The sequence below is a fragment of the Ailuropoda melanoleuca genome, chromosome 9, assembly GCF_002007445.2.
Source record: "Ailuropoda melanoleuca isolate Jingjing chromosome 9, ASM200744v2, whole genome shotgun sequence".
NCBI classification, from domain to species: Eukaryota; Metazoa; Chordata; class Mammalia; order Carnivora; family Ursidae; genus Ailuropoda; species Ailuropoda melanoleuca.
In genome coordinates this window covers 67,463,060-67,489,773 of record NC_048226.1, presented here as the reverse complement: position 1 = coordinate 67,489,773, position 26,714 = coordinate 67,463,060, and the positions used below count along the sequence as shown (strand labels likewise).

The window sequence follows — 26,714 nt, the reverse complement described above, 5'->3', positions numbered from 1 at the left end:
ATTCAAACACTCTCTTGAAGGCATTATAATATTTGAATTACCATTTGATATTTGCCAATGAAATGGTTTTGTTCAATCGGCATGCCTCAAACATATAATGTCCAAAGTTCACATTCCCTTTCACACACAAAAATTTGATCACAGAAGACAAGAGTTAAAATGAAGAGGAGGCAAATATCGAATGAAAGCCTCTGTATCTATCAACCAAATCTCAAAAGCAAAAACACGACTCAAAGAGAGTTAGAAAAAGCAGGTTAAATTCCATTTTTTGCTGAAAAGGCAAGATGCTTAACAGCAGCTGTGTTTGGTTTTAATCTGACTTTTTAAATCCGATTTTTTTCCTCCTTTTTCCATTACATCTTAGTTTGAAAACCTGAATCAAAATGTACTAACTAGGAAATGTTTGGTATAGACTTTTAGGAGTAATTATTCATGTAACACTGGCAAATTTATAAAAGACCACTTTTGGTGTGTGGGAAAATTTAATCCTCCACCTTACCAACTTGTAAAAAGGACAGTCCTTTAAATTTCTGGAGAATTTGCCATCTGTTGTAGAATGTATTCATGCTTTCGAAATCAGGTAATATAGAATACTTCTGGAGTCTGTCCATCACTAATGTAGTAGCTCAGGACACAGAATAGAAACAGATGTATTTCTTTTAAAAAGATCCTAATTAGAATAACAGTAAAACCTGTAATTTTTGTAACTTCCTTGAAAATTCTTATTAGGAAGCATGCAAAATCATGTTAGTTCAATACTCCTGGTAATCTATAAAATAGGTCCATATGATGGCTCAAAAGTAAAGGGTGCATCTGTTAGATGAAGTCAACTTCAGAATAATTTTGCCAGTGCTCATTTTTAGGGGAAATGAATGTGTCTTCTAAAAATTTTCACCACCACATGGGTGGTAGTCAGTAGGGAAAGAGCTCTGGGTGGTGGAAGTGATTAATAATCACAGCACTTTGAAACACCACTAATACTGTAATACACAGAATGAAAACCCTTCCACACCTTTTTACTTCCTGAAAATAAAATTATCTGGGTAAAAAATCGATGAACTATGTCTTGAGAACACTCAAGAAAAACAATAAGTATTAAGTGGATGCTATTCAGATGCTAAAGGAAAGAGTACCTGTGCCTAGTTGATCAAGGTGATGACAAAGATGGAACTCCAGGTGAGCAAACTGGAAGGAAATGGAAAGAGATGGGACAAACCATGGGGTAAAACAGGAGTCGACTCTGGTACAGGCAGCCAGGGCTGTTGGAGTTACAAGTTGGTCACAAGTGCTTTGAGAACCAGATTCACTTGCAGAGCTATGGGAAATAAGTGATAAAAGAACATCAATGACCTAGATTTCCCAATACCATATAAGTAAAATGTCTTTCTATAAGGGTTTTTAAAACTAGCACCCATAATCCTATAGTTAATATATTATCATCAAATCTTCTGTATTTAACTCACATAAACTCACAAAAAATTTTTAAAAATTAAGTTCATGTTGATTATTATTTATAATTTACTAGCAGAAATATTTCAAAGGATTCCCAAACCCCAGGTCATGTTGACCTACCTCCAACCCAATTTTCCTCCATCCACATCTCACACAATTTATGGACAACCTGTTCTCCTATTAGTTTAAGACCAACACAATTTGGAGTATGACTCTGCTGTTCAAAAACCCAATACTTTCAGTGTCACCATAAATATTTCACTTTGTTTTACTTCTCCAGATTGTCCATATCCATAGGGCCATAAGTTAGCCAATACTCTTTACTGAACTACTGTACTAGGTGCCATAAAAGTTATGACCACGTCCAGAAGAACCAAGGTCCCATGGAAAGTTCACTGCATGGGTCCTCTATTCACTTGCCCATCTACCACCATTTTAAACAAGTAAAATCTCATTAAAAGGACCAGTGAAGGCATCTGTAGGAGGGAAGAAGTTTGTACATGGCAGCTGTTAGCATGCACAGGAAACATACTGCCTAGCTGCCTTGCCTCAGTGCTAGCAGAGACACGGGAACTGGGGAATGGGATGGTGCAAGGGACATTGTGGTGACGGTGGCTCACTGAATAGATGCCGCCCCATTCTCTCTCACTGTCCTCTGCCCTCTTGTTTACAAATCCGAAATCTGTGCTACAGCTATGCGAGCCTGGCTTCCAAGTCCATGAGGAGCCTAGAGAAGAAACACCGTGATTTACAGTATCCTAGGGAGGAAAAACTAAGGAAATAAATCCTTGGTTTTATATCACCATCTAAGTGGCGATATAAAATATGTAGACATTTAGAAACATCATCAAACAGAACAACCACCCAGGTACAGGAAAGTCGGAAGTGCCGCCAGAGCAGAAACGTAAGAGGAACTCAGGACGGCATGAGGAGCGTCACGTGGGATTCTCAGAGTATGAATCCTCAGCTACATTTTGAAAGATGCTGGGAAAAGGCTGGTGAAAATGAAAGCTAGGAGCATTCCAACATGTTTACTGAGTATTTAATTTTAAGGAGTTTATACTTATATGGTGCTATTTACTGCCATGTTAGTAAATCTCCAGTGCCTGCCAAGAGAATACAAACTCTGGGGCAGTTTGTTACTGATTAAATGCCATGCGCAAGAAATGCATCTAAGTATATTCTAAAGCTTCTATAATTGGGCATACTAATTTAAATAGCCTTCTAGGAATTTATCTGTGGAGTTATAAATAAGAGACTTCATTGACTAGGTAAAAATTAAAACTTGTATTTATTCAGAAAGAGCAAAACGTATTAATTGTATGTGTGTTTTACACGTTTGAACTACTTTCAGAACTTCTTAGAAATAGGATACAACGTTAGTCAAAATATTATTAAAAATCTAGGCAAGAGTTCTAGGAGATCAGTTGAAAAACAGTGAGTACAGCAACAAAGGTGTTTATCTGAAGCATTTTTCTTGCCAACTATAATTTTTGACACTCTTGAGATTTTCCAAGATTTATTTTTCTATCTTTAGAGTAGCAGATAGTATAACTTGTTGAAAAAGGTTACTAAAACAGGAGTATGTGTTACAATTTTTATTAATAACAAATTGATTAATTCTTTACTTCTTCCTAAATTAAATATACACATAAATCTTTAAAAAGAATTTTTTTCGCTTATATAGTAACTCCTAACACACTCAGGTAGTTAGCAATACTCTTTCAATCTTAAAATCCTAACTAAAATGGTTGTTGAGTTAAACTGTAATTAAAAATTCAGATTTACTGAAAAATTAGAGTCCTATCAAAATTAAAATTTCTTAATCACAATATGGCATATACAACCTGAATATACTTTAAATGTATTTTGAATCAGTAAAATTATAGTTTTTTGGCACTCAACTTAATTTGATCCTCATTATATACCATAAAAGCAGCATATATGTGCCTACCTCTTACACCAGTACTAAAAAGATGTAAGTGTAATAGAGCTAACCAGTGATATATAGGAGAGGGGTGACCCTGCTAGGGACACTTAGAGTAGTTATGTTTGTGTAATCTCTTTAATTAGGTACAATGAACTCTGATCCAGATGTCAAAAGGAAAAACATAATTTACGAGATGTGTAATCAGCAGAAATAGTGAAGAAAGCAAAAGTGGTGACTCCTAGGGATGACACTTCTCAAACAGTAGTACAGAAAGCTCAAGATTCAGTAGTTAACTATCCCTAAGATCCTAATGGAAACTCAAATTTTTAGAATAATGGAAATATTCTAAAAAGTGGAAAGTAGGGCAGGAATTTTACAGATCCGTATCTGCATTTTAGCCAAAAGGTTACTTATTGACTGTCCTATAGAGAGGTGACCTACAGACAGGTATCAATTCTTCTTTAAACAAGGAGTGTTTTAGTAAGTCTGTGTTTTGATTGATTAATAGGCATTCCTGGGACTCACACATAGTCCTTAAAGGTTCACCCCTGGTGCCATTCTGGGGTGAACCCCTATAGCAGCACAGGTAGCCAACAATCTGACTTAACTGATAAAGGCTTGAGCTTTTCTCTAGATCCCTCTGTGGTAAGAAGGGTTTTATAATACAGCAAAATACAGCAGAGAGATTAAGCAGAGAATAACTGGGTGGAAGAACCTAGCGAAGATACTTGCACTTCTATCATTTATATTATAACTGTCAGCAAACTGTATCACCACCTGGCTAAATCTCATTTTTTCCCATCTGTAAAATAAGTACAGTAACTGAACGACTCTGAGTATTAAAGGAGATGCTGCCTATGAACTGTGCAGTATACTATCTAACACTCATTAACAGAAAAAAATGCCATCCATCTTTTTCTGGCTGGTAAACCAGGTACCATACTGGTCATGTAGTACACCGTTAATTGTTGGTGATTGCCGGTCTTGTCATATCACACAGACATTCATCTCACTGTGGCATGGTCTCTCAACACCTGTTCACCTAAACTTCCTCCTGCCTGCTGCGAAAACACTGCTCTGTCCATCCTGGGAGAGAGCTGCACGGTTAAGACAACAGGGGAGGAGGTGCGTCTCTTGCACCCAGTCCTCTCTAGTCCTTAGAATCATCATTTTAAAAGTGTTTTAACTGTAACCCAAAGTAAAAAAATACACCTTTACTGTACTCTAGGACACACATAAAACAGGTGAAGGGGGGAGGCAGATTTACTAAAAATATGACACATGCTGTTTTAAAAACTGTCTTAAAATATCTAGATAACAAACATTTACTATTTTACCCAAGTGCACAGTTCAGTGGCATTCAGCACATCCACACTGTGGTACAACCATCAGTGCCCCCATCTCCAGAGGATTTCATCTTCCTGCACTCAAACTCAATACCCCTTAAACAAGAACTCCCCATTCTCCTCTCCCCCACCCCCTGATGAACACCATTCTACTCTGTCTCTAAAAATTTATTACTCTTTGTATCTCAAATAAGTGGAATTATACAGTATTTGTCCTTTTCACACCAATATTTTTTATTTTATTAAAAAAATTCCGGCTACAACCTCCTAAATTGACTTCATGACCCACTAATTGGGTTGTAATCCATGGCTTAAAAAAACACAACAGACTTAAACAGGCCCTCAGGTAAAGAACTCCTTTATATCTGACTTTAAAAAGAGAGATTCTTCCACAGTTCACAGACTAAGCACCATGACACGGAGACTTCAGAGTCATTTTAATATCACCAGCCTAGAACTTTAGGTGAGCCCCGAGGAAAACTGATTACTTTAGGGAATGTGTACAGGGAAAAGGACTAGCTGGCAGAAGATCAGCTCCTGGTGTTACATAGAGTTCAATCATCAACTAAAAGGAAATAGTAAAAGGCTTCAAAAAGACACTTGGAAAAAAATACAAGCATCCCTTCTATCCAAAGTAGAGAAGGCAAAACTCATGTTTAGCCCTGGTAAAGAATATTCTGGTTTACACCTAAATGCTTTATGAAAGTCAAAAGATTTTTAAAAATGGCACTCAACAAATTTAGGTACATCTAAAAGTACACAGCCCAGCAGCCAAATGGAAGCGAAGAGTATCTGGAGACCATAGTCATCTTCTGGTAGGAGAAAGTGCAACTGGTGGAGAGAAGAGAAACAATCCAGAGACTTGATCATCACGATCATTTCTCTAATTCTTCCGTTGTCTGTCTATGCAAGAATCAAGGCTCCGAAAAATGAAAAGCATCTCCTCTTTGGAAAAAAAAAAAAAAAGCTGTTGACTACGGTCTCAAAGATTACCAAACAGGAGTGAAGGGCGGTTCTTTTAGAAGATCTTTAGGGAGTAGGAGAGAATACTTTGTTGTGGTACAACCAAAAAATGAAAGTACTCCAAAAATCTCACCAGAGTTTCAATTTTCATTGCATGAAGAAAGAGCACCCTTAAGCCACTTCTTTTCTAAGACGCCTTCTTCCATTAATCAGCATTTTGGGGGTGGGGATAAAAAGTCCTTATAAGTAATCTGCTTTCATATGTTCCAATGTTGTGAGAAATGACAGTGCAATATGCACAACCAACCACCAAAGACTTGGCACAGGTGAACACAGTTGAGCATTATCAACTGGTAATAAAGTTAACTGGACCTATATATCAAGATCTGCAGTTATTATTGTGTTTCATGATAGTTGCCTGTAATTTGTATGACTTGACAAAGTCACACGCTTCTAGGATTAGTCTTTTGGCGTGAGGGTAAGAGGCGGGAAACAAATTAGACGGTTGTTTTGATCCATCAGAAGACATCAAATTGATTCCAAACCCAGGGAACCTAGCAGAGTGGCCCAAAACCTGAGAGCTGGGCCCACCACTCTGTTTCCCTTTTTTTCCTTGTAGGGTCAGTTACTGGGTAAGAAACTATATATTCCAAATAGAGTGTGTAATTGCTGGATACCTTCTGTTTGCTCACTAGATCCACACTTTCTACCCTTCTCCATCCTCTTCTCTGCCACTGGACTGTATCAACAAGCTGCTTTGTCCTCTGTCTTGTCCTCTGGTTCAGCCAGTAGGAGGTGCCCATAGGAGATTAGAAGGCGAGAGGAGAGTGGAGTGAGGGTATGTCTTCCCCTGGCTCCTTCAGGCCTAAGAATGGGATGGTTCCCCAGGATTCCTAGCCCCAGGGTACTGTACCATCCCTTAATCCTGCCCACACTTTTGTTAATAGTCCTTTCATTAAACTCTCCACAATCTTCAAGTTTGAGTGTGCCTTCTGTTTCTTGTCAGGACCTAACTGATAAAGGGGGTTTATTTAGGCTTAAGCAACCAGTGTAGGCAAATGCATACATGATTAGATTAAAGATAAATAGCTGAAATGGATATCCTGATCAGGGCTTAAAGGTTTTATCTCTTGCCTCCAGTCCAGTATGCAGCAAATAGGAGAAGTCTCCTAAGAGGTCAATACTATAGTGGAAACTAACCTTGAAGTTTCTCTACTTTGAATGCTACCTTCAAAAAAGCACCACCATTACCAATCATTCCTTTTCATATGATCAAGCAAACCACTAGTTAAAGATGGTGGAATGTAACTATTACAAGCACACAGGCATTGCATTAAAGATAATATACCTGTATGGGATAAACAGACTAAGGTTTAAGAAATTGGCTCTTTTGTCTCCAGTCCTTTGTAATGAAGGCTACCTGCCTTTGGACCTGTTAGCTCCTGCTCAGATCTTAAGGCCTTAGCTTAAAGATCAGTTTCTCAAAGCCAAATACCTAGTTGGTGATGGAGTCAGGACATAAATTCAGGTCTCCTAACTCTGCATTCTCTATTAAATAGTGCTTCTATTTACATACATACAGTGATGCCATTACCACTGAGCTGCCCTACACTGTTGCAACTTTATGCCAATTGTGGGCAAGATGCCTTTTGCTTTTTCTTCCTCTTTTTTCTTTTTAAGATTAAGCTTCGTAGGACTTATTTTTATGAACTTTCTTCCTGGAATGTACAACAGTCTGATGCATATTCTTTTCAAACCACCGAGATAATCTCTAATCATAAAAGCATCAGGTTTTTGTCTAGTTCTAAATTTCTCACGACAGAATATACTGGAGCTAACTGCAGCAGTTTTGTTTCTTCATGAAATGCTGACATATTACTGAAGCCTAATGTTTTCTTTCTAGAAATTGGATAAAATTTATTTACTGTCCCTTTTGAAAAGTGTCTTAGTAGGGTCTTATGAAGTTGACTTTTAAACTAACTCTTTAAATTTAATTTCATTAATATCAAATTCTATTTGAAAAATGGTTAATGTCAAACTAAGCAAGATCAATTGTGAAATATTAGGTAACTTGAAAAATCCCAGGTGAGGACAAAAGATCTGTGATTACAATGTCAAAAGCTTGGTGAAAAATTGCCTGAATTTGATTGTCTGCATAAATTTCCATTCCCTAAAGGTTCCACGTTTCTGTAGTACTAAGCTTACCACAAAAGTAATTTTTATGAATGTTTCAAATTCAGAGGAATTAATCTTGTCGAGAATGCTTCTTTCAATGCTGAAAATGCATTCTTTCATAATTAGAATCAAGAAATGATTTCTAACTTGATACTATTAAGGAAACTCAGATAAAAAACATTTTTACAGCTCTATTTTCTGAGATTTCCTGGTTTCTGACTAGGTAACCTGTACTTAGAATAGGCAATCTTCCTATACATTTGCTAACACCTCACAGGATGGGTATTCTTTTCATTGCTGCATTACATATATAGGTGAAATTAAGATCTCACTCCTCTAATATATTTTTACTATAATCAGTAGGTAATATAAAAGAAGGTAATTATTCTTAAAGAGCCCACATGACCTAGAAATAGAATATATAAAGTATAAAACATTATTATTAAGCACACAAAGTAATCACCGGAAAAGACTGTGAGACTACTGTTAAAATGTTAACAGAGGTTATCAGTATGAAATGGCCATGGGTGATGGCATTCTCTTTATTTCCCAAATGCTCTTCAAGGAACAAATAGTATTACTAATTAAGAAAAGAGAAAACATTCACAGCTCTTTATAATATAAAGTAGGAATCAGAATACAAAATGATGTACTACAATTATAACCTTGTAAAGGCATATAGTCATGGGCAAAGATAAAGGTAACACAGAAAAGAGAAAATAGTTGATTTGCAGATGTTATGAATGGTGGATGTTTTTTTCTCTTTGTTAGTGCCAGAATGTTGTTTGGGGGAAAAAAGGAGGGATTATATAAAAGGAGTAAGATAATGCTAAACCCAGTTCATCAGGAGAACTGGAAGGTGGGACATTGAGAGTGATAGACAGCAACATGGGCCTGAGCTCATGGTACACGCGTTATCATATGACCCAAGAAAATGATTCCGCTGACTGTGATTTAGTATATTTTTCTTGTCTTTTGTGGGAGCACGAACAGAAAGGCTTAACTAATAGGGATATGTAAATGAGAAGACATACTGAAGAATAGGTTACTGAAGCCAGTTTTTTTTCTACTCTAAGTTAGTGGATGTATCAAGCAGGCAAACATTGAAAATAGGGACAGTCTGGCCCTCCTTTGCCATTAACCAGATACCCTGTAGGAGATGTGGGACAGGAAGTTGTGGGGACATGATACAGAACACCTGAAGTCTACCGCTCTACAGATTCATTATGGCCAAATACAATGTACAGCTATCTAAAAATCCTTTGGATAGAAGTCATTTTGGTTAGCCAAGTTTTTCTAATGTCTAGAGGTCTTCTAAAGTTTTTCTTTAAACCACTTCAGAGAGGTACCTGGGTGGCATCTGCCTTCAGCTCAGGTCATGATCCCAGGGTCCTGGGATCAAGCCCTGCATCAGGCTCCCTGCTCAGTGGGAAGTCTGCTTCTCCCTCTCCCCTCCCCCTGCTTGTGGGCTCTCTCTCTCAAATAAATAAATAAAATATTTAAGAAAAAAATAAAACCACTTAAGAAAGAAATAATTCCAAAATTTATCTTTTTAGAAGGAGACAATAGCATTTATTTAACCTTTCTCTTAATGCTGCAGGGTTATCACTGACACATATTGTTTACTGTGTCATTAAGAGTCTGTTGAGGAATTAATGATTCTTTTCTTGGTATTTTTTGTTCAGGATGGCTCGATTTTTTTTTTTTTTGGTAGTTTGTTTTTTGCACTTTTTGCTTTTATATTTAAGGAACAGGTTCTTATCGTGAGGGCTCACAAGGCTGTACTTTACCTACAACACAGGATTTTTAGTACGCAGACTCTGCTATATCAGCTTCTGTCTTATGTCCTAGTTCTCATCTATAGTTCACACAAATGCAGCTGCTAGTCAGCTGAGATATGGCTACGTGAGGGGTCACCAGATACGATGACTTGATGACTGCCTCTCAGTATAATGTCACTATTTCATTTTTCACCGAGTTACCTTTGGTCGTCAGCACCATTTTGACTGCTGTTCAAGACAATTCTCCAAAGATCCGAGGATACCAGTTTCTTCTGGTCACTCACAAGATTGATATCCGGCAACTGCAGTTCACAAACTTTGCTTTCAGACAGACTAAATTCTTGAAATGCAACAAAAACCTTCTGGAGTTCATCCCAGTATTCCAAACTACAAGGAATCTATATTAAAATAAAGAAGATTTTAGAAGTTGCAAATAGAAACTATGATACAGTTCTATATTTGTTGAAATGCAAAATAACCATAAAAGTTATAACATGAACAAGACTTTTAAAAAGGGATGTCTGAAAAAGACAGTTTAGAATTTCTTTTCATAGTTATATTCACCCTGTTTACTACTTTAAAAAACCCATTCAAGAATACTATGTGAAAACAGCCAAGAAAGTTTTTAAATAAAAGAGAAAAAATGAGGAATAAATTCTACCAGCTGTTAAGTGTATTATAAAGCTATCAGAGTTAAAAGATAAGGTTTAGTAGTAGCCTACAAATAGATTAGAAGAAATAGAACAAAAAATAGTATAAGATATAAGTATAGAAGTACAGATAAATAGTAAGGAAGATACCATTTCAAACAAGTAGGGAAAGACAGGAAATGAGGGTGCAAGAACTGTCTAGCCATTTGGCAAAACCAAAGTGGATCCCTACATCATTCCTACATGAAAGTAGATTCCAAAAGGATCAAAATGTTAAAGGCCCAAACTGAAGCATAAGAGAAAAAAAATAAGTTAATATTTTTGTTTGTTTCCTTTGTTTTTTTATTCAAGTGTAATTGACCTATATTTTTTGGTTTTTTTCGTTTCTTTTTATTATGTTATGTTAGTTGCCATACAGTACATCATTAGTTTTTGATGTAGTTATATTTTTATCACAATAGGGCAGCTTCTTATAGGTATGGCATGAAACCCATGGAAGAAAAAACCCCATAAAACCACAGTGGATAAAATCAAATTAAAAAAAAAAAAGCAAACTAGGGTAAGATAGGTGATATTCAATGATAGATCCAGGAATAATTGTTGTGGTAGCAGAGAGTGCTTACAAATCAATGAGAAAATGATAAATAAGCATATAGAAAAATAAGAAAAGGAAGATGTTGGAAAAGGCAATTAGCCATGGGCCCTGAACTTCCCTACATGTTATTGTAGCTATGAATAGGATGCAAGACCCTGAAAGCTGTTAACGGGGGCTAGTTCTTAGGTTGTGTTTACAGAGAATAACTTTGAGGGATGTGGGAAAGTCTCTCTCCAGGACGAAGAGCAGACTCACTCTAAAGAGGGTGGATTTGACAAGCTCCGTGTTCCTGCCTGTGCCATATACCTACTGCATGCAAGCCATCCCCGAGGGCCCTTGGGCAGTGCCCTTGTGGGACCTGGGGGCAAGAGGAGCCAATGCAAACGATGCTCGTGTTACTTGTCGTGTCCGGAGCAATAATGTTCTTTGTGTCTGACCCACGAGTCTTATGTCTTCTGCCAGCAGCCACGAACACTAACAGGCTGATTTATTAGCTTGCATATGGTAAAATTGGAGACTCTGACAGTAATTAGTTCACAGAAAAAGAAAAGTAACTGGCCAGGAAGCATGAAAAGATACCCAACTTCACTAATATTTAAATTCAAATTCAAATTAACAATGTAATATTTTTTATTTATTACTCTGGCAGTTTTAAAAGACTGACAGTTCCAATTTCTGCACAGGTGTGGGAATAAGAATTTCCACCCAATATTTTTGGAGGGTAATTTGGCAGTATCTATCAAATGTGTGGAAGTACACATCTAAGAATTTGTTTACAGAGATTCCAATGCAAGTGTGTATTTATTTCAGCACTGGGTGTATTAGTAAGAAATTAAAAATGACTCAAATACCCACTAAGAGGGGATTAGTTAAATATAACAGGCAGATCTACAGAATGGATTACTATCCAACCATTAAAATGAATAAGGAATATCTATATATACTAACACAAAAGACATCCAAGATACATCACTAAATTTAAAAAAAAGCTTTAGAATACAACATGTGGGTTAATCCCATTTGTCTTAAAAAAAATAAAAGGGACTGGGCTCAAGTGTGTTTTTTCTTTTGGATGCATTCCCTAATTAACATCCTCAGAGCTGATTGCTGCCTCCTTTGTGTCACTACTTTTTTTTTTTAATGTTTTTTTATTATATTATGTTAGTCACCATACAGTACATCCCCGGTGTCCGATGTAAAGTTCGATGATTCATTAGTTGTGTATAACACCCAGTGCACCATGCAATACGTGCCCTCCTTACTACCCATCACCAGTCTATCCCACTCCCCCACCCCCTCCCCTCTGAAGCCCTCAGTTTGTTTCTCAGAGTCCATAGTCTCTCATGCTTTGTGTCACTTCTGTATCTAATACACTCCTCTATCAAAAAACTCATTACACTTCGCAATTCCCTACTTAACATAATTGTCTCCTTTGGCTGACCCTAGATCCTTGAGGCAAAAATGGCATATTTATTTAAAAAATTTTTCTTAGCATCTAAGAGTTTCTGGGACATAATAGGATCTTAACAGAAGCTTCCTGAATGAATAGATTTCTCCTTAACCTTCCTTTTCTAAATAAGTGATTCCTATCTTTCAATGGGAATAAATTTTACCTCCACCCATAACAGTTTTTTTTCTTTAAAGAGGGACTTGAGCATCCATATATGGAGAGATGCTTACTGGGAAAAAGGGGAACAAAATGGATATGCATAAGAGGCTGACAGGGGGATGAAATAGAAGCATATGTTCTGTTTAGTGATGAGGACAAGTAACACATTCATAGTAGTCCACTTTTATCCATTTCTTGACATTCTCTCCCTTCTTGCTTTCCATGACATACTTTTTTCTAACTTTTCCCTCTCTGGGTCTTTGTTCCTATATTCTCTCTCAGCCTAAAATACCTGTACACCCCCTCATTTCTCATTGTCTTATCTTTAAATCCTTCCCATCTATCAAGGTCCAAATGAAATACCACCTTTCTTTGAGCCTTTTCACCTCCCCAGATGCAGAAATGCTCTCCCTTTCCTGAACTCCAATAGTTTTTTTAAAAGGGAATCTGTTTCATAGCTCTTATCACTGTATACCTCATGTTATAGTTATTTCTACACAAGACATCTTCCCTGGTAGGCACATTCCTTGAGGGAATGATTTCCATTTGGCTGAGCTTTGGATTTCCATAGCACCTGGCAAAGTGTATACAGTGAATGTTCAAAAAGAAAGTTGCTGAATGAATGAATGAATAATTCATGAATGAATGAATGAATGAATGAATGTATACATACATACTGGGTGATTCAGTCCATCTCTGGCACATTAAAAATTCTCAACAAAGAAGTACAGAAGATGAAAGCATGAACTTTGGAGTCAGACCTAATGGGATTCAATTCCTAGCTCCATTAGCTATGGGTTCTTGGGCATATTAATTTCTCCAACATCAGTTCCCTTATTTCTAAAAAGGAGATAGTAACAGAACTATCTCAGGAATTGTGAGAATCAAAAGAGACAAAGCATCTCATATAATACCACATAGTAAAAGCTTAAAAAATGTTAGCTATGAATTATTTATCCTTCTCATGCTCAAAGAACACTTCTGAAGCTTGGGTGTTTTTTCCAGGAGTGGCGAGGTTGTGATTAAGGGTCTTACTTGCCAGATTTCTTACGATGGGTTGGGTTTGTGAGAAGAAAATAATAAGCCTAGAACCTGGATATTTAGGAACACTGTAATCATAGTTCAATACAGTTTTCTGCTGCACATCTATTAAAATGTGGCCATCCGTATTGGCTATTACTTGAGCGATAAGGAATATCTCATTGCTTATCTCCCCTCTGGACTGCCAGTGACTGCCAATGAGTCAGTCCTTTGGTTTAGGACAGTCATAACCAGAGGTGGATAAGATGTGGGAAGGGGGTAAGATGTGGAAGAGGGCAAATGAGTTTAGAAAAAGCATATTTAAAAAAAACATATTGTTTTTTTGTAATGCAAATAATAGAATGTAAAGTTCAAAATTATCTTCTTGTTGAGAGGTTACACAGAAAATAGAGTGAAAAGACAAGACTTGTTTCTGGTATGGTCTGCAGAAGTTCTCCATTAAAATTAATACATGATAGCTTATGAAAATCGGCTGTCACATTAGAAAGCAGAGTGGGGCTTTAAGGAAAAAAAATCTAGTAAGTTTTGATGTGCAAGGCGAGGGTTGGAATAGGTCCATAATATAAGGCAAGGCAATACAAGCTGGCAACCATTGTGGGAAGCCATGAGGCAGTTTAAGGGCAGTAAAAGTGGACTGTACCAACACTGGAACTTAGGGGAGGGGAGTTGTGAAGAGTTCAAAAAGAGAGATTTGGAGGAGAGCCAAAGACAAACTATTTAGTTCACAACTTTGTGTGAGGCTGGCTCTGTGGTTACACACTTCAATTTGAACACTACAGATAACTCCGAAAATTCAGAAAACAATAGAAAACTACTATAGAAATAAATCCCCAAACATGTCAGCTATGTGTTTGTCAGGATTTTCCTTTGTACACCCTGTTTTCCTTGGTTAACAAGGGGGTATTAATAAATTCACTCCAAATAAACTTCTGTTGAAAAAATTTTACACTGTATGTCTTAAGTACATTTGCAAAAGCACATATGATCCCTTCCCTCATTATAAGAATGTATTTGTCTTCGAAACTTCTGATGAAAAGCTAATAATGAGTACAATTAGTACTTTAAAGGTAATTTTAGTCAATTGTTCATTCAGATACACACTGAGCCATAAATTTATAAACCATGCAGATAAAACCTTTGTATTTTATTTCTCCATCATAAAATGTCTTTCTGGTATGACACTCCCATAGGATGCTCTACACCTTGACCAACTGATTTAATGACTCTGAGCCTTAATTCCCTCATTTTGAAATGTAGGTAATAAAAACTATTGTGTTTAGGCCGTGTTAAGGATTTTTGACTTTACCTTCACATCAATGGGATATCTTTGAAGGGTTTTAAGCAAAGAAGTAAGGAGTCAAATGTATGTTTATTTTAAAAGCTTCTGATACTGTGTACAGAATGGATTAAAAAGGGGCAAGCCTGGATGTGAAAGGATCAGGCAGGAAGCGAGCGAGTACAGTGGTCTAACTACAGTATGGTTGGTGGCAGCAGAGAGATGTGTGGGAGATTCTTGGGACATAAAAATTTATTGATTGATTAGATATAAGGAGAGGGAGGTGTCAAGGATGACTCCCAGGTTTCTGGCCCAAGCAACTGTGTGGATGCTGAGGTCACTTACTGAGTTGGTTAAGACTGATCTGTCCCACTGGGGAGTAGGTTTGTGGTATATGTGGGGTAGAGGAGGGGAGATCATGAGTTCATTTTTAGGAAGGATGAGTTAGAGGTAGCAATGAGCTATTCAAGTGGAAATCTGGAGTCAGGAGTTGGCTGTTCTGAAGAGTGGAAGAGGGAGCCAATGTGTTGATACACAACTATAGTTTGTCCAGCCTTAGCCTTTTGTCAGGAGAGTGTAATGGAAAAAGCATCGAAGTTCAGGGTATTTATTTACAAGAGGGTGTTATAAAAGATGAATTAAGAAAACAAACTGGTTGGGGCGCCTGGGTGGATCCATTGGTTAAGTGTCTGCCTTCGGCTTAGGTCATAATCCTAGGGTCCTGGGATCAAGCCCCGAATCAGGCTCCCTGCTCATCGGAAAGCCTGCTTCTCCCTCTCCCTCTGCCTGCCACTTCCCCTGCTTATGCTCTCTCTCTCAAATCAATAAAAACTTCAATAAAAAAAAGAAAAAGAATATAAACTGGTTAAAAGGGGATGAGAAAACAGAGTGAGCTGACGGACAGGGAGAAAGCAGGGATAGGTCTATATATAGTTTATATAGGTTTATATATAATTTAATGAAAGCCTATAGCAGAGCTTGGTGAGTGAGCAGGCTGGAGAGAGAGACCACAAGTAGGATGAGATGCTGGAATGAATGATTTAGGAGGCAGAACAGTTCGGGGTGATGACAAGGTCCGGGGCTTGCGTGTGAGAGTGAGTAGTTACATGTTGTGAAGATCATTAGAGTGAGGAGATCAAGCTGGTGTGTTGGCTGGGTCATTTGCAAGGATGTTGATGCTGGTGAAGGGTGGGGGATGGGCTAAATGGGTGATGGGTACTGAGGAGGGCACTTGTAATGTGCACTGGGTGTTGTATTTAAGTGATGAATCACTAAATTCTATTCCTGAAAGTAATATTACACTATATGTTAACTAACTAGAATTTAAATAAAAACTTGAAAGAAAAAAAAAAGAAGCCATGGGTCAAAGACTTCTGAGAATTAGGGAGATGACCCAAAAGGTAGTACATGACAACAACAAAGAGGCGTGTGGAGGACAAATAATTAGATGGAATGAGTCACAAAAGAGCAGGGAGATTTTACAGGAGGGTAGAAGAGTAGAGGCAAGTGGCATTGGTGAGCAAGAACATCTTATCTCCTGACCTTGAGGTAAAAAGAGATGTGAGGGAATGAACAGTCTCCACCTCAGAGGGTTACAATGGTACACAGAGTCCCAGGGGACAGCAAGATTTTTATTTAAGGTAAAGGGGCAGGGGAAAAGCCTGAAGAAGAGATTGAGGCTTAGGGGAGTTCACTAATCATAGATCAAGTGTTCCAGAGGGCTCAGTGGAGGGTTTGGGAGATAGAAGAGAGGAAGCTGGTAAGAGAAGGAAAAAGTGATGCAAATCAGTGTCTCTACAAGAGGGGATAAATCCCTGGGACACCTGGGTGACTCAGTCAGTTAGGCGTCTGCCTTTGGCTCAGGTCATGATCTCAGGGTTCTGGGATTGAGCCCCACATCAGGCTCCCTGCTCAGCGCAGAGTCTGCTACTCCCTTTCCCTCTGCCCTTCTCCCCACTTGTGTGAGCTTTCACTCTCAAATAAATAAATAAAATCTTAAAAAAAAAAAGAGGGGATAAATCTCCTAGTGTGGGTAGTGAGTAGGAGAGAGGGAAGAGAGACATGTGTTGGAACTGAGTCCTGATTTAGGAGGCTTAGAGACAACGGTTGTGGTTCTGAAAGTTAGCCTACTGCTCCTTCCTGAGATCTGGCTTGCATTCTGTGTGTTCTCTTGAGAAGGATTCTGAACTCCAGCTATTTCTCCAGCAAATTCATAGGACAAAGTCTGATATGTGGTATATGCTTAAAAAAGTTTTTAAATTAATGAATGAAGATAGGTGATGAAAAGTTAACACTTTTACCTTCCTAAACAGTCTTCTGTTTTACAAAGATCCTGTTTTATATACTGAGCCCTTCCATTTTATTCTGCAATCACACTCACTTTTAACAAACTTTTCATTAGCTCACTAATCTTCTTTTGCCTTACAGTTAGGAATTGACATTGCCCTACTAATCTCTAGGTTAGTAGTAACACAATTAAACTAAAAATTGAATGCAGTCATATTGTGCTTCATATGGTAGCAATTAATTATTCTCAAGGAATAACTCTGGGCTCTGTTTTGTGTGATCTATTTAAATAACTTTATTATGTGCTTTTACATTCGAAAGAGATGATGTGAATGATCCTTAGTTACATATCTATAACTGAGGATTTATTATTAATGCCTGTGCTGAATAACTTGAAGGAAAGAGGACTATTCCAAGGAAGTTTGGTTGCCAAAAAATAGTTTAGAAAGCTTGAATATCTAATACTGAGTCATGGGAAGTGGGAACAAGTAAATTGGTTTCACTGGAAAACATTCCACATGTAACACATGGTACATTTCAAATGACTGTCAAGATTATATATATTTTTTTATAACATTTTGTTTTCCTATCCATTATTTGACAGAATCTAAAAAATTAGCCAGCCATACATAATAAACCGTACTCTAAGCATATGTGGTCTTTGCATATGAATATATTTTAGGTTGTATTTCTGCCAGTTGGTAAGAGCACATGTATTTTTGCATTTAAAATGTTATTCCACAATTTGTTTCCATTTGATGGCTAATTTGGGAAGATTTGCATGTGTGTTGGCTATTTAAAAATATTTTTGGTACAAAGAATATTTTGGCACTTAATTTGTTTTTATTACTTAATAGTACTGCCAAGACTATTAGCAAGGTTGCAAGTGCCCATCTGTCCTCATAGATAAATAGCTCTGATTTCTTTGTGCAGGGGCTGCTGAAGCTGGGCCATTGCCCCTTTGCCCACTCAGTCACACTAAGCAACCTAGGAAAAGGACAGAGAAGAAGTGTCTTCCCTGTATTTATGTGTATAATAAAGAGTTGGTAGAGAGGAGGTGATCTAGCAAGTGATGTATTCTATCAGTCTTGCTTCAATTGTCTTTTAGTTTGTATTAGAAAAAATAGAGGCAGAGTAGCTATGTAGGGCTGGTTAGTGAGTACAAAGCTGGAACTTTCATTCAGGACTAAGTTATTAAAGCCTGGTTAAGGCAGAGGACACCATCTTTATTACTCCTCCCACTACATTTCCAGATTTCCTAGGATGCCAAGTCAACAGGTGAGTAGGGGGAAGAACAGCTGCTTTTCCACCATCATCCCTATTTATGTAATAATAATACTGACGGCAGCTGTGGCAGAAGAAACTACCTTGTGAATAGCCCTTTACAATTTACAAAGATTTTTCTTATACACTATTTTAGTGAGGAAAAATTATTCCCATTTTACAGATAAGTTAACTATGGCTCAGAGAAGTCAGGTATCATATTCAAGAGCACACATTTAATAAGACAGACCTATTGGCTATAAATCCTATGCTCTTCAACTCATTAATTTTAAAGAAGAAAAACACACCTCATAACATGTCATTTACAATTTCCACATTCCCATTTCTTTAAAGTGGATTTTTAGGAAGAAATCTGAATGTGGAATCCATTTTGATCTTTATCATTTATCCCAGTCTTTTTAGTTACTTAATTTGGCGAATGTTTTCTCTTTAAGTTTTTACTCTCAGCACTTTGAATATATTATTTCTCTGCCTCTGGTCTGCATGGCTGCTGATGAGAAATCAGTTGTTGATTTTACTGATCATCCCATATATATATGATGAGTCAAAAAGTTGTCTTTTGACCGTTTGATTTGGTTTGGTGTGGAAATCTTTGAGTTTATTCTATTTGGAGTTCAGAACTCTTGGATGTGTACACTAATGTTTTCATCAAATTTGGGAAGTGTTCAGTCATTATTTCTTCAAATATACTTCCTTTCTCTTTCCTCTCCTTCTAGATACACTTGGTGGTATTCCACAGGTCTCTGAGGTTCTGTTCATTTGTCTTAATTCTTTTTTCTTTCTGTTCTTTAGACTCAATAATCTCAAGCAACCTATCTTTAAGCTTACTAACTCTTTCTTCCCTACTCAAATCTGCTGTTAAGCCCCTCTAGTAAATTTTTCATTTCAGTTACTATACTTTTTAACTCTGGGATTTCTATTTGATTCTTTTTTCTTTATAATACCTATCTCTTTATTGATATAATTGATTCCAAGTCACTCTCATATTTCCCTTTAGTTCCTTAGACATGGTTTTCTTTAGATTCTTGAAGATATTTAAAATAGGTGGCTAAAGTCTTCGTCTAGCAAGGTCAACATCTGGGCTTCAGAGGGACAGATTCTATTGATTGCTTTTCCCATATATGGGCCATACTTTGTTTCTCTGCATATCACATACTTTTTTGTTGAAAATTGGACATTTAAAATGATATAAAATTTTATTATGTTAATCAGCATTAGCTCTATTACTATATTGTTAATAAATTTATTGTTAATAAATAGTATTAGCTCTATTACAATTATATTGTTAATAAATAAATATTATTATATTGTTAATTTCCAACTGCGGAAATCAGGCTCTCTCCCTTGCCCAAGGCTTCTCGTCATTACTATTTGTTGTAATCATTGTTTGTGCTTAGTAACATTTGTGACCCAATTCTGAAAAGTATGTATTCTTTTTTGTGTGGCCACTGAAGTCTCTACTTGATGCACTTAGTGGTCAGTTAATGATTAGAGATTTCCTTAATAGTGTAGAACCAATAAGCTCTCAAGTCGGCTGAGATGCTGTGTGTGCCTGTTGAGACATGCTTTCAACTCTGCCTTAGCCTTCCCTTCCTGCTTGCACAGAGCCTTAAGGTTAGCCAGAGGAGAGAGTGTAGGGCCTTCTCGGGTCAGTGCTGTGCATGTGCAGAGCCTGGGGCAAGTAAACAGCCCTAGGCATATCTATGTTGTTTTGGTTTCCCAGGTATCTGTTTGAGGTTTTCAAAGCCTGTGTAAACATCTCATTCTGCAGCTTTTCCTTTTAAACTTTCTGGGTAGCTGAAAAGTTTATCTGTTATCCACTGCCTTAAGCAGACTTAAAATTAATCAATTTCTTCAAATGCTTCCTGACATATACCCCTGGGGTGGGGTGGAGCAGAGACTTTTCACACTGGAATATTCCTGGTTGATAACTTTGGAAAGAGTAATTGTTGTGAAAGTCTTATTTTGTAATAGACCATTATTTTACCTCATTAACCAATTAAAAGTATATGCTGCATTTATTAACAGTTTCAAAGTGGTATTAATGCCAAATATATTCCCCAGGGGGAGTGCATTGGAAAGATTAGAGATAGGTTACAGAGTTTTTAATTGATGACTGGAAGAGAGTAGGTAAGTAAACAGTTAAAACATAGAAAGGTATGAGCATGAAATAGTGGATTGAGGGGGTGACTGGAAGAGACAATGTATATGTAGAAATTGGGATAAATGGACAACAATATAATCATTAAAACCTGATAAGCTAAAAAACACCTCAGCACTGCCTTAATACAATACAGAAGAGGTTTATAATTATGACTTAACTGTACTTCTAAATATGAAGAGCATTTTTTATAATCAGTTATTTATAATAACAGGAGAAACATTCATTACCCAGAACAAATGCAATTGAGTAGAGACACTTTTCAATAGTTAGTAATTTCAAAATGTATTCTGATAGTGATACTTGCTGATTTTTTGGTTTCTACTTCAAAGTATAAATTTACTGTCTAATTACGACATATAAATATGTTTGCATTCTCAAATGTTTTTACTTTATAATATTATTTCTTTTTACATGTATCTGGTTTTTAGTTGATTTTGAAGAAGGAAAAGAAAAGCTTCTATACATCTTCAACTAATAGAAGTCATACAGAAAAAAAAAGAAAACCTTAAAATATTGGAAACAGTTGAGAAACCACAAGTATTCAAATGCAGGAAATCATGATTTTATAACATTTGAATGTGATCTACTCTTGGGAAACAAAGTTAACCAAACCCTATTTCTGTACAGGAAATATTCCAGCATACAGTTGTAATACATTGTGGTGAAGGGGTACAGCTGCAGAGTTTTCACCTGTAATGCCCCACTGGTATTGTGGCTTACTGCATTGCATCAAGACTGCCTTCCTGTCCGGAAAACCCTCTAAGTACAAACAAGACTCTAAGTCCAGATTTTATTTTCCCTTGGTATCAAAATATGGTAATTTAAGAGCCCTGAGAAATACTTTTTAGCCTTTAAAAGGAAATATGTAACATTCTTTTATTAGGATCTATGTTTGGGTTGGATTTTCAAAAAACTTAACATATGACCCAGTTATCTTATCAATTTATCAAGCTACCAAGTTTCAAGCAAATGCAGGTGTGTAATGACATCTTTCAAGATAATATTTTTCCTTACGGAGGAATAACAAAGTATATTAAGAATTTCTGAGTCAAACTAACTTAAAGCAAAGGCAACTTTACTATTTTATGGTTTTTTTAAAAATAAGAATACAAGTCCTAAACTCAGTACTGTGTTCTAGTCTCATCTCTAACAGTTCAGGTATTTTACTCATTTGCATGAAGCAATGAAATGTACATAGTATACTGTAAAGAACACTAATTGAGAATCAGGGAGAGCTTACTTCTTGTCTAAATTTAGTTGCTAACTGGTTTTGTCACTTTGAGTTGAAGTCACATAACCAATGTGAACCTCAATTTTCTTATCTCTAAAAAATTAGGATGATGGGATTAGATTATTCTAGCTCCTCCCAACTTTAAAGCAAATATAATATACAAAATAATACATATAAATACAGTAACAGGTAAATATAATGATATATAAATTTAAATGTATAAATATAGGGTTTGCTTCTTAAAGTTTATATTTTAGGAAGAGAGTTCATATTTTTAAGTGCACACTGTGTGCCAAAATTTATATGATTTTATTCTAATCCTCGTAGTAATTCTGTAAGTTAGTTAAGGGTATATCCATTTTATAGATAAGCACCGGAAACCACCAAAGGGTTACACAACTTGCCAAGGATCTCAGTGATAATAAATTATAGGGCCTGGACTGTTGGATTCTAGAACCCAGAGACCTTATTCACTTCATTATACTGACTCCCATATTTTAGCTACCTGATTGTGCAGGATTTCAAAACTATGCAACCTGACAAATAAGCAATGTTCATAAACCAAATACTTATACTGCAATAATTTGCTATATGACACTTCTTAAAACTAAAAAAGTTAAAAATACAATTATCATTGATAACCACTCTTAACAACCCTTTACAATAAGAAAGAGAACTGCAGGACAGATAGTATAACCCTTAACAGTTGAGAAGAAGTCAATAGGGATTACAGAATAACTTTTAAAAATCTGAAAATATTTTAGAACAAAAAGCAAGCTTAGTGTATTTTATAAAGGCTTGTCATAAATGTTTAAACTAGAACAGTGGTCAACAAACTTTTTCTGGGAAAGACTAGATACCAAACACTTGAGGTACATATACACACTTACACACCTCAAGTGTTTGATATATATACATATGTATATACACACACACATACACAAATAATGTGCTCTCTGTTTCAACTACATGACTTTGCCTATTGTAGCATGTAGATAATACCTGAATGAGTATATGTCTGTATTCTAAGGAAATTTTATTTACAGGGACAGATGGTGGGCTGTATCTGGCCTTCAGGCCATGTAGTTTGCTGATCCCTCAATTAGATGAATAGTGTTGTCATTACAGAGGTCCTTTACGGTATGTCTGTTGGGAAATAATTCTCCATGAGCCTATCATGTTTCCACACATCTTAGAGGTAAAGGCATTGAGGCATTGTCTTTTTTCCAGACTATCTTTTCAAGGATATATGTATAGCAAATAACTACAGAAAACCGAGATAATGTCTCCCTACAAAGAAAAGGGCAGTCACGCTTACTGCCAATTATAAAACATTCAGGCTCCCCATGTTCTGGGTTCCTCTCCTGTAATGTAACTCACTGTGTGTGCAAGTGTCACCTGGCTCTTTTCATGTTGCCCTAAAGAAACTGAGGCTTGAAAACCAGCACATGTGCACTCTGTTGTACGTAATAAGCTGTCATTCATCTCTGATCCAGCACTTCTGTGTTTTCTATCAGTTTCTATGGGAGTGTGGCAGGCTAAGCTATTGGACTGCAAATGAGGTAAAACTCAGTCTCTTCACAACTTTTGACAATATTTACATTTATTTAATATATATTTTATATATATCATATATATCACCACATACATAAATGTATGCTTAAGAATGAGGTTAATTAGCCTCTCAACTATACTTAATTTATTCACTGGTATTGTTTCTATGATAAAAGCAAGCTGCTAATAAGCAGGCAAGAGTGACTCGTGATTTTGACTCTGATGGAGGTATGATAAGAATTATTTGCAGGCACATAACATGAAGGAAAGAGAAAAAAAATCATAAAAAATTGAAGATACTAGGCCTGCCTAATCAGCTCCCCATTAAGGGGCAGACTGTACTGTGTAGTTTTTTTTTTTTTTTTAAGATTTTATTTATTTGAGAGAGAGAGTGTGAGAGCAAGCACACATGTGCGAGTGGGGGAAGGAGCAGAGGGAGAGGGACAAGCAGACTGCTCGCTGAGCACAGAGCCTCCATGTGGGGCTCAGTCTCATGACCCTGAGATCATGACCTGAGTTGAAATCAAGAGTCAGATGCTTGGGGCACCTGGGTGGCACAGCGGTTAAGCGTCTGCCTTCGGCTCAGGGCATGATCCCGGCGTTATGGGATCGAGCCCCACATCAGGCTCCTCCACTATGAGCCTGCTTCTTCCTCTCCCACTCTCCCTGCTTGTTCCCTCTCTCACTGGCTGTCTCTATCTCTGTCAAATAAATAAATAAAATCTTTAAAAAAAAAAAAAAGTCAGATGCTTAACAATTAAGCCACCCAGGTGCCCCTGTATAGTTTTCAAAATAGTAGCCTTAGTTGACTGCTGATATTCTGAATAAGTGTCTTAGGAGAATAAATCTCAGTGTGTTAAAATGATATCATATGCAAATTCCATTAACGTTCCTAAGGAATTATGCCCCAGTTCTGGCCCCTCCCTATCTTCCCAGACTAACCTCCTACTTTTATACTACATATGCCTTTAGCTGCCATTGATTTGTCTCCATCAACGCTTCTGAAATCTCGTCCACCTTTCAAAACCATTCTCTTCACTCCTCCCAAGGAGATAACAAAATACCCTTCTCTAATCATCAGAAATCAGAAGTGATTTCTCTTCTGAACTCCCAGAACACACATAGCTTAAAGTTTTCTCATGGCATTTAGTCATACTATTTGGTGTTGTAGTTATCTATGCGTATTTGAGCACACGGAACTCCAGCTTGGATTCCACTGTAACTTCCTGCCTCTCCTCAATGGAACCCTGTACAGAATAAGCGCATAATCCTAGCTGCTACTCTCTTTGTTCAAAACTTTTACCAGAAATACTCCTTGTCTTCAGCCTGCTCATTCAGTAGGCTTCACAGATCCACCAAACAGAGCATGCCAATAGTATGTAAAGCCCGGACTACAATGAATATGCAGGCAGAGTCTTACCTTGGCAATTACTTTGAGAAGAGAGTCTCAATGCATTAAGCTAATCTTATTCTATTTTATTTTAGACTTTCACTCAGTCACAGTCAACACCCACTTAGTACTATGACAGGAACTGGAAATCAAAGATAAATATCACACAAACTCTGCCCTCAAGAAGGCCAAAGAAAAGGAAGGAATCAGTAATATAAATAGGGCCGGGGTAATATGGGTGTTCTAAAGAGGGGCAACGTTTCCGGCCTGCATGGAGACAGAAACTATCAGGGAAGGCTTCCTCAAAGAAGGATTAAGAAATGAACATATAAAAATAACAAATTAGTACATGTACAAGATATGTTTTATCTTTTCAAGATTCAACTTAAGGCATTCCCTACCTGGAAATATTACATTATAAACGAATACAAAATTCATACCATTAAATTAAATGTGAAGTGTTGTATTTCAGATATACATAAATTCAGCTGATAAGAAGTGACAATGTAATTAGCACAACCCATTGGGGAGTATCTATTTTAAAAAATGGGTAAAATGTATTCGAATATAAACTTGAAAATCAGGAAGCATTAATTTTTGTGTTATTAGTATATAATTAAATTTTGTTCAGAGCACTAAAACTACTTGGAATTTGAAAATATATGTTCAAATCTGACAAAGCAAACTTGAGTGGACTGTATAGATTCCTTAGACAATCATATTCTCAAATGAGCACCTCAACACTATTGCCCCAAAGCGGAATGCAAAAGAAAAGGAGTCAGGCATATCTATGATATATACCCTTACAAGAAAACATGAATGCCTTTGACACTGATCACGATTCTTTTCCTATTGTCTGTCATGTCAAATTTGCCTGAAATAATGACTTACTGTAGTTTAGTGCCAACTGCTCTTAACCTTATACTTCTCTGATTTACCATTAAGAACAGCCACAGGGTGTTAGAAAATACGTGTATTTACACACCAACCAAACATATTAGAGCACAGCTCTGTTCACTTGGTTTGTTTTTAGGTTTCAGGTGGCTAAGGGAACAAAGAAGGCTCTCATAGATACCTATAATTTTCTAAGTCTTGCAAAATCATCTCTTAGAAAATCTACAGAGAGGCAAATTTCCTGGGCTAGAATGACTGGCTCTTTCTTCATAAATTTGCAGATAGAATTTCTGGCTGTACTGACCACCATTATTTGGTGGTGACCTATGTCCTGTTAAGCGAATCATCATGTAGAAAGAATGTAATGTGGAAAAGATGAGTTTTGGGAATGCTTTTTAAGACAATTTAGTTAAATTCATAACACATCATAGACTGGAATAAAAGCCACAGACACCTAATTTGCTGTTTAGGGGTACATCACAGGCTTTGTGTGGCAAATTTTTCTCTAAGATTCATGGAAAGAAAAAACACACAACATAGAAAACTAACAAATAGTATGAACAGGGGTTAAAAAAAAAAAAAGACCCAACAAATAGTTGTGCCCATAGGTCAATTTTTATATTCACAGAGAATGGTCAGCACCTTCGTGGGTGTTCCCCATTATGATCTCCTTCCTCTGACCCTGCTGCCCAAGGGAAAAAAAGTATTCTTGGAACATGTCACTCTTAAAAAAGTTAAAAAAAACCCCAAAAACAAAACAAAACAAAAACCACAAAGAACAAATTCTTTTATATTTCCTAATATAAGCAGTTCTTAAAATTTTAGTAAACAATTAAAATAGATGGTATTAATTTTATAGAGTTTTCCATAAAAAAAAGAGAATGGCTTATTTTTAGGGTTAAAAAGTATAAACATTTTTGCCATATCTTCCATGATAATACAATATTTATAGGCTTTGATTTTCATTTATAATTTTTGATATGCAAAAGCTGACAATTCCAAAGGGCATTAGGATGATTTTGTCCATGACTGAAAAATATAGGATTATAGAGTCTCTAAAAGGTACAAGTCTGAGGAACAGAGAGTTGGTCTG

At 36.7% G+C, this 26,714-nt stretch overlaps 1 protein-coding gene across 7 annotated transcripts in view; it reads right to left on the bottom strand.

Moving 5' to 3' along the window:
- The window catches only part of VPS13B (vacuolar protein sorting 13 homolog B), a 768,204-nt gene that overhangs the window by 90,932 nt on the left and 650,558 nt on the right, over positions 1–26,714 (bottom strand). For all 7 annotated transcript variants that reach the window (XM_034668364.1, XM_019810220.2, XM_034668365.1 and 4 more), the window contains 2 exons: positions 9,849–10,045; positions 1,134–1,315 (listed from right to left, as the gene is read on the bottom strand). In XM_034668364.1, the coding sequence (XP_034524255.1) occupies positions 1,134–1,315; positions 9,849–10,045 (379 nt within the window). The remainder of the gene's footprint in view (positions 1–1,133; positions 1,316–9,848; positions 10,046–26,714) is intronic.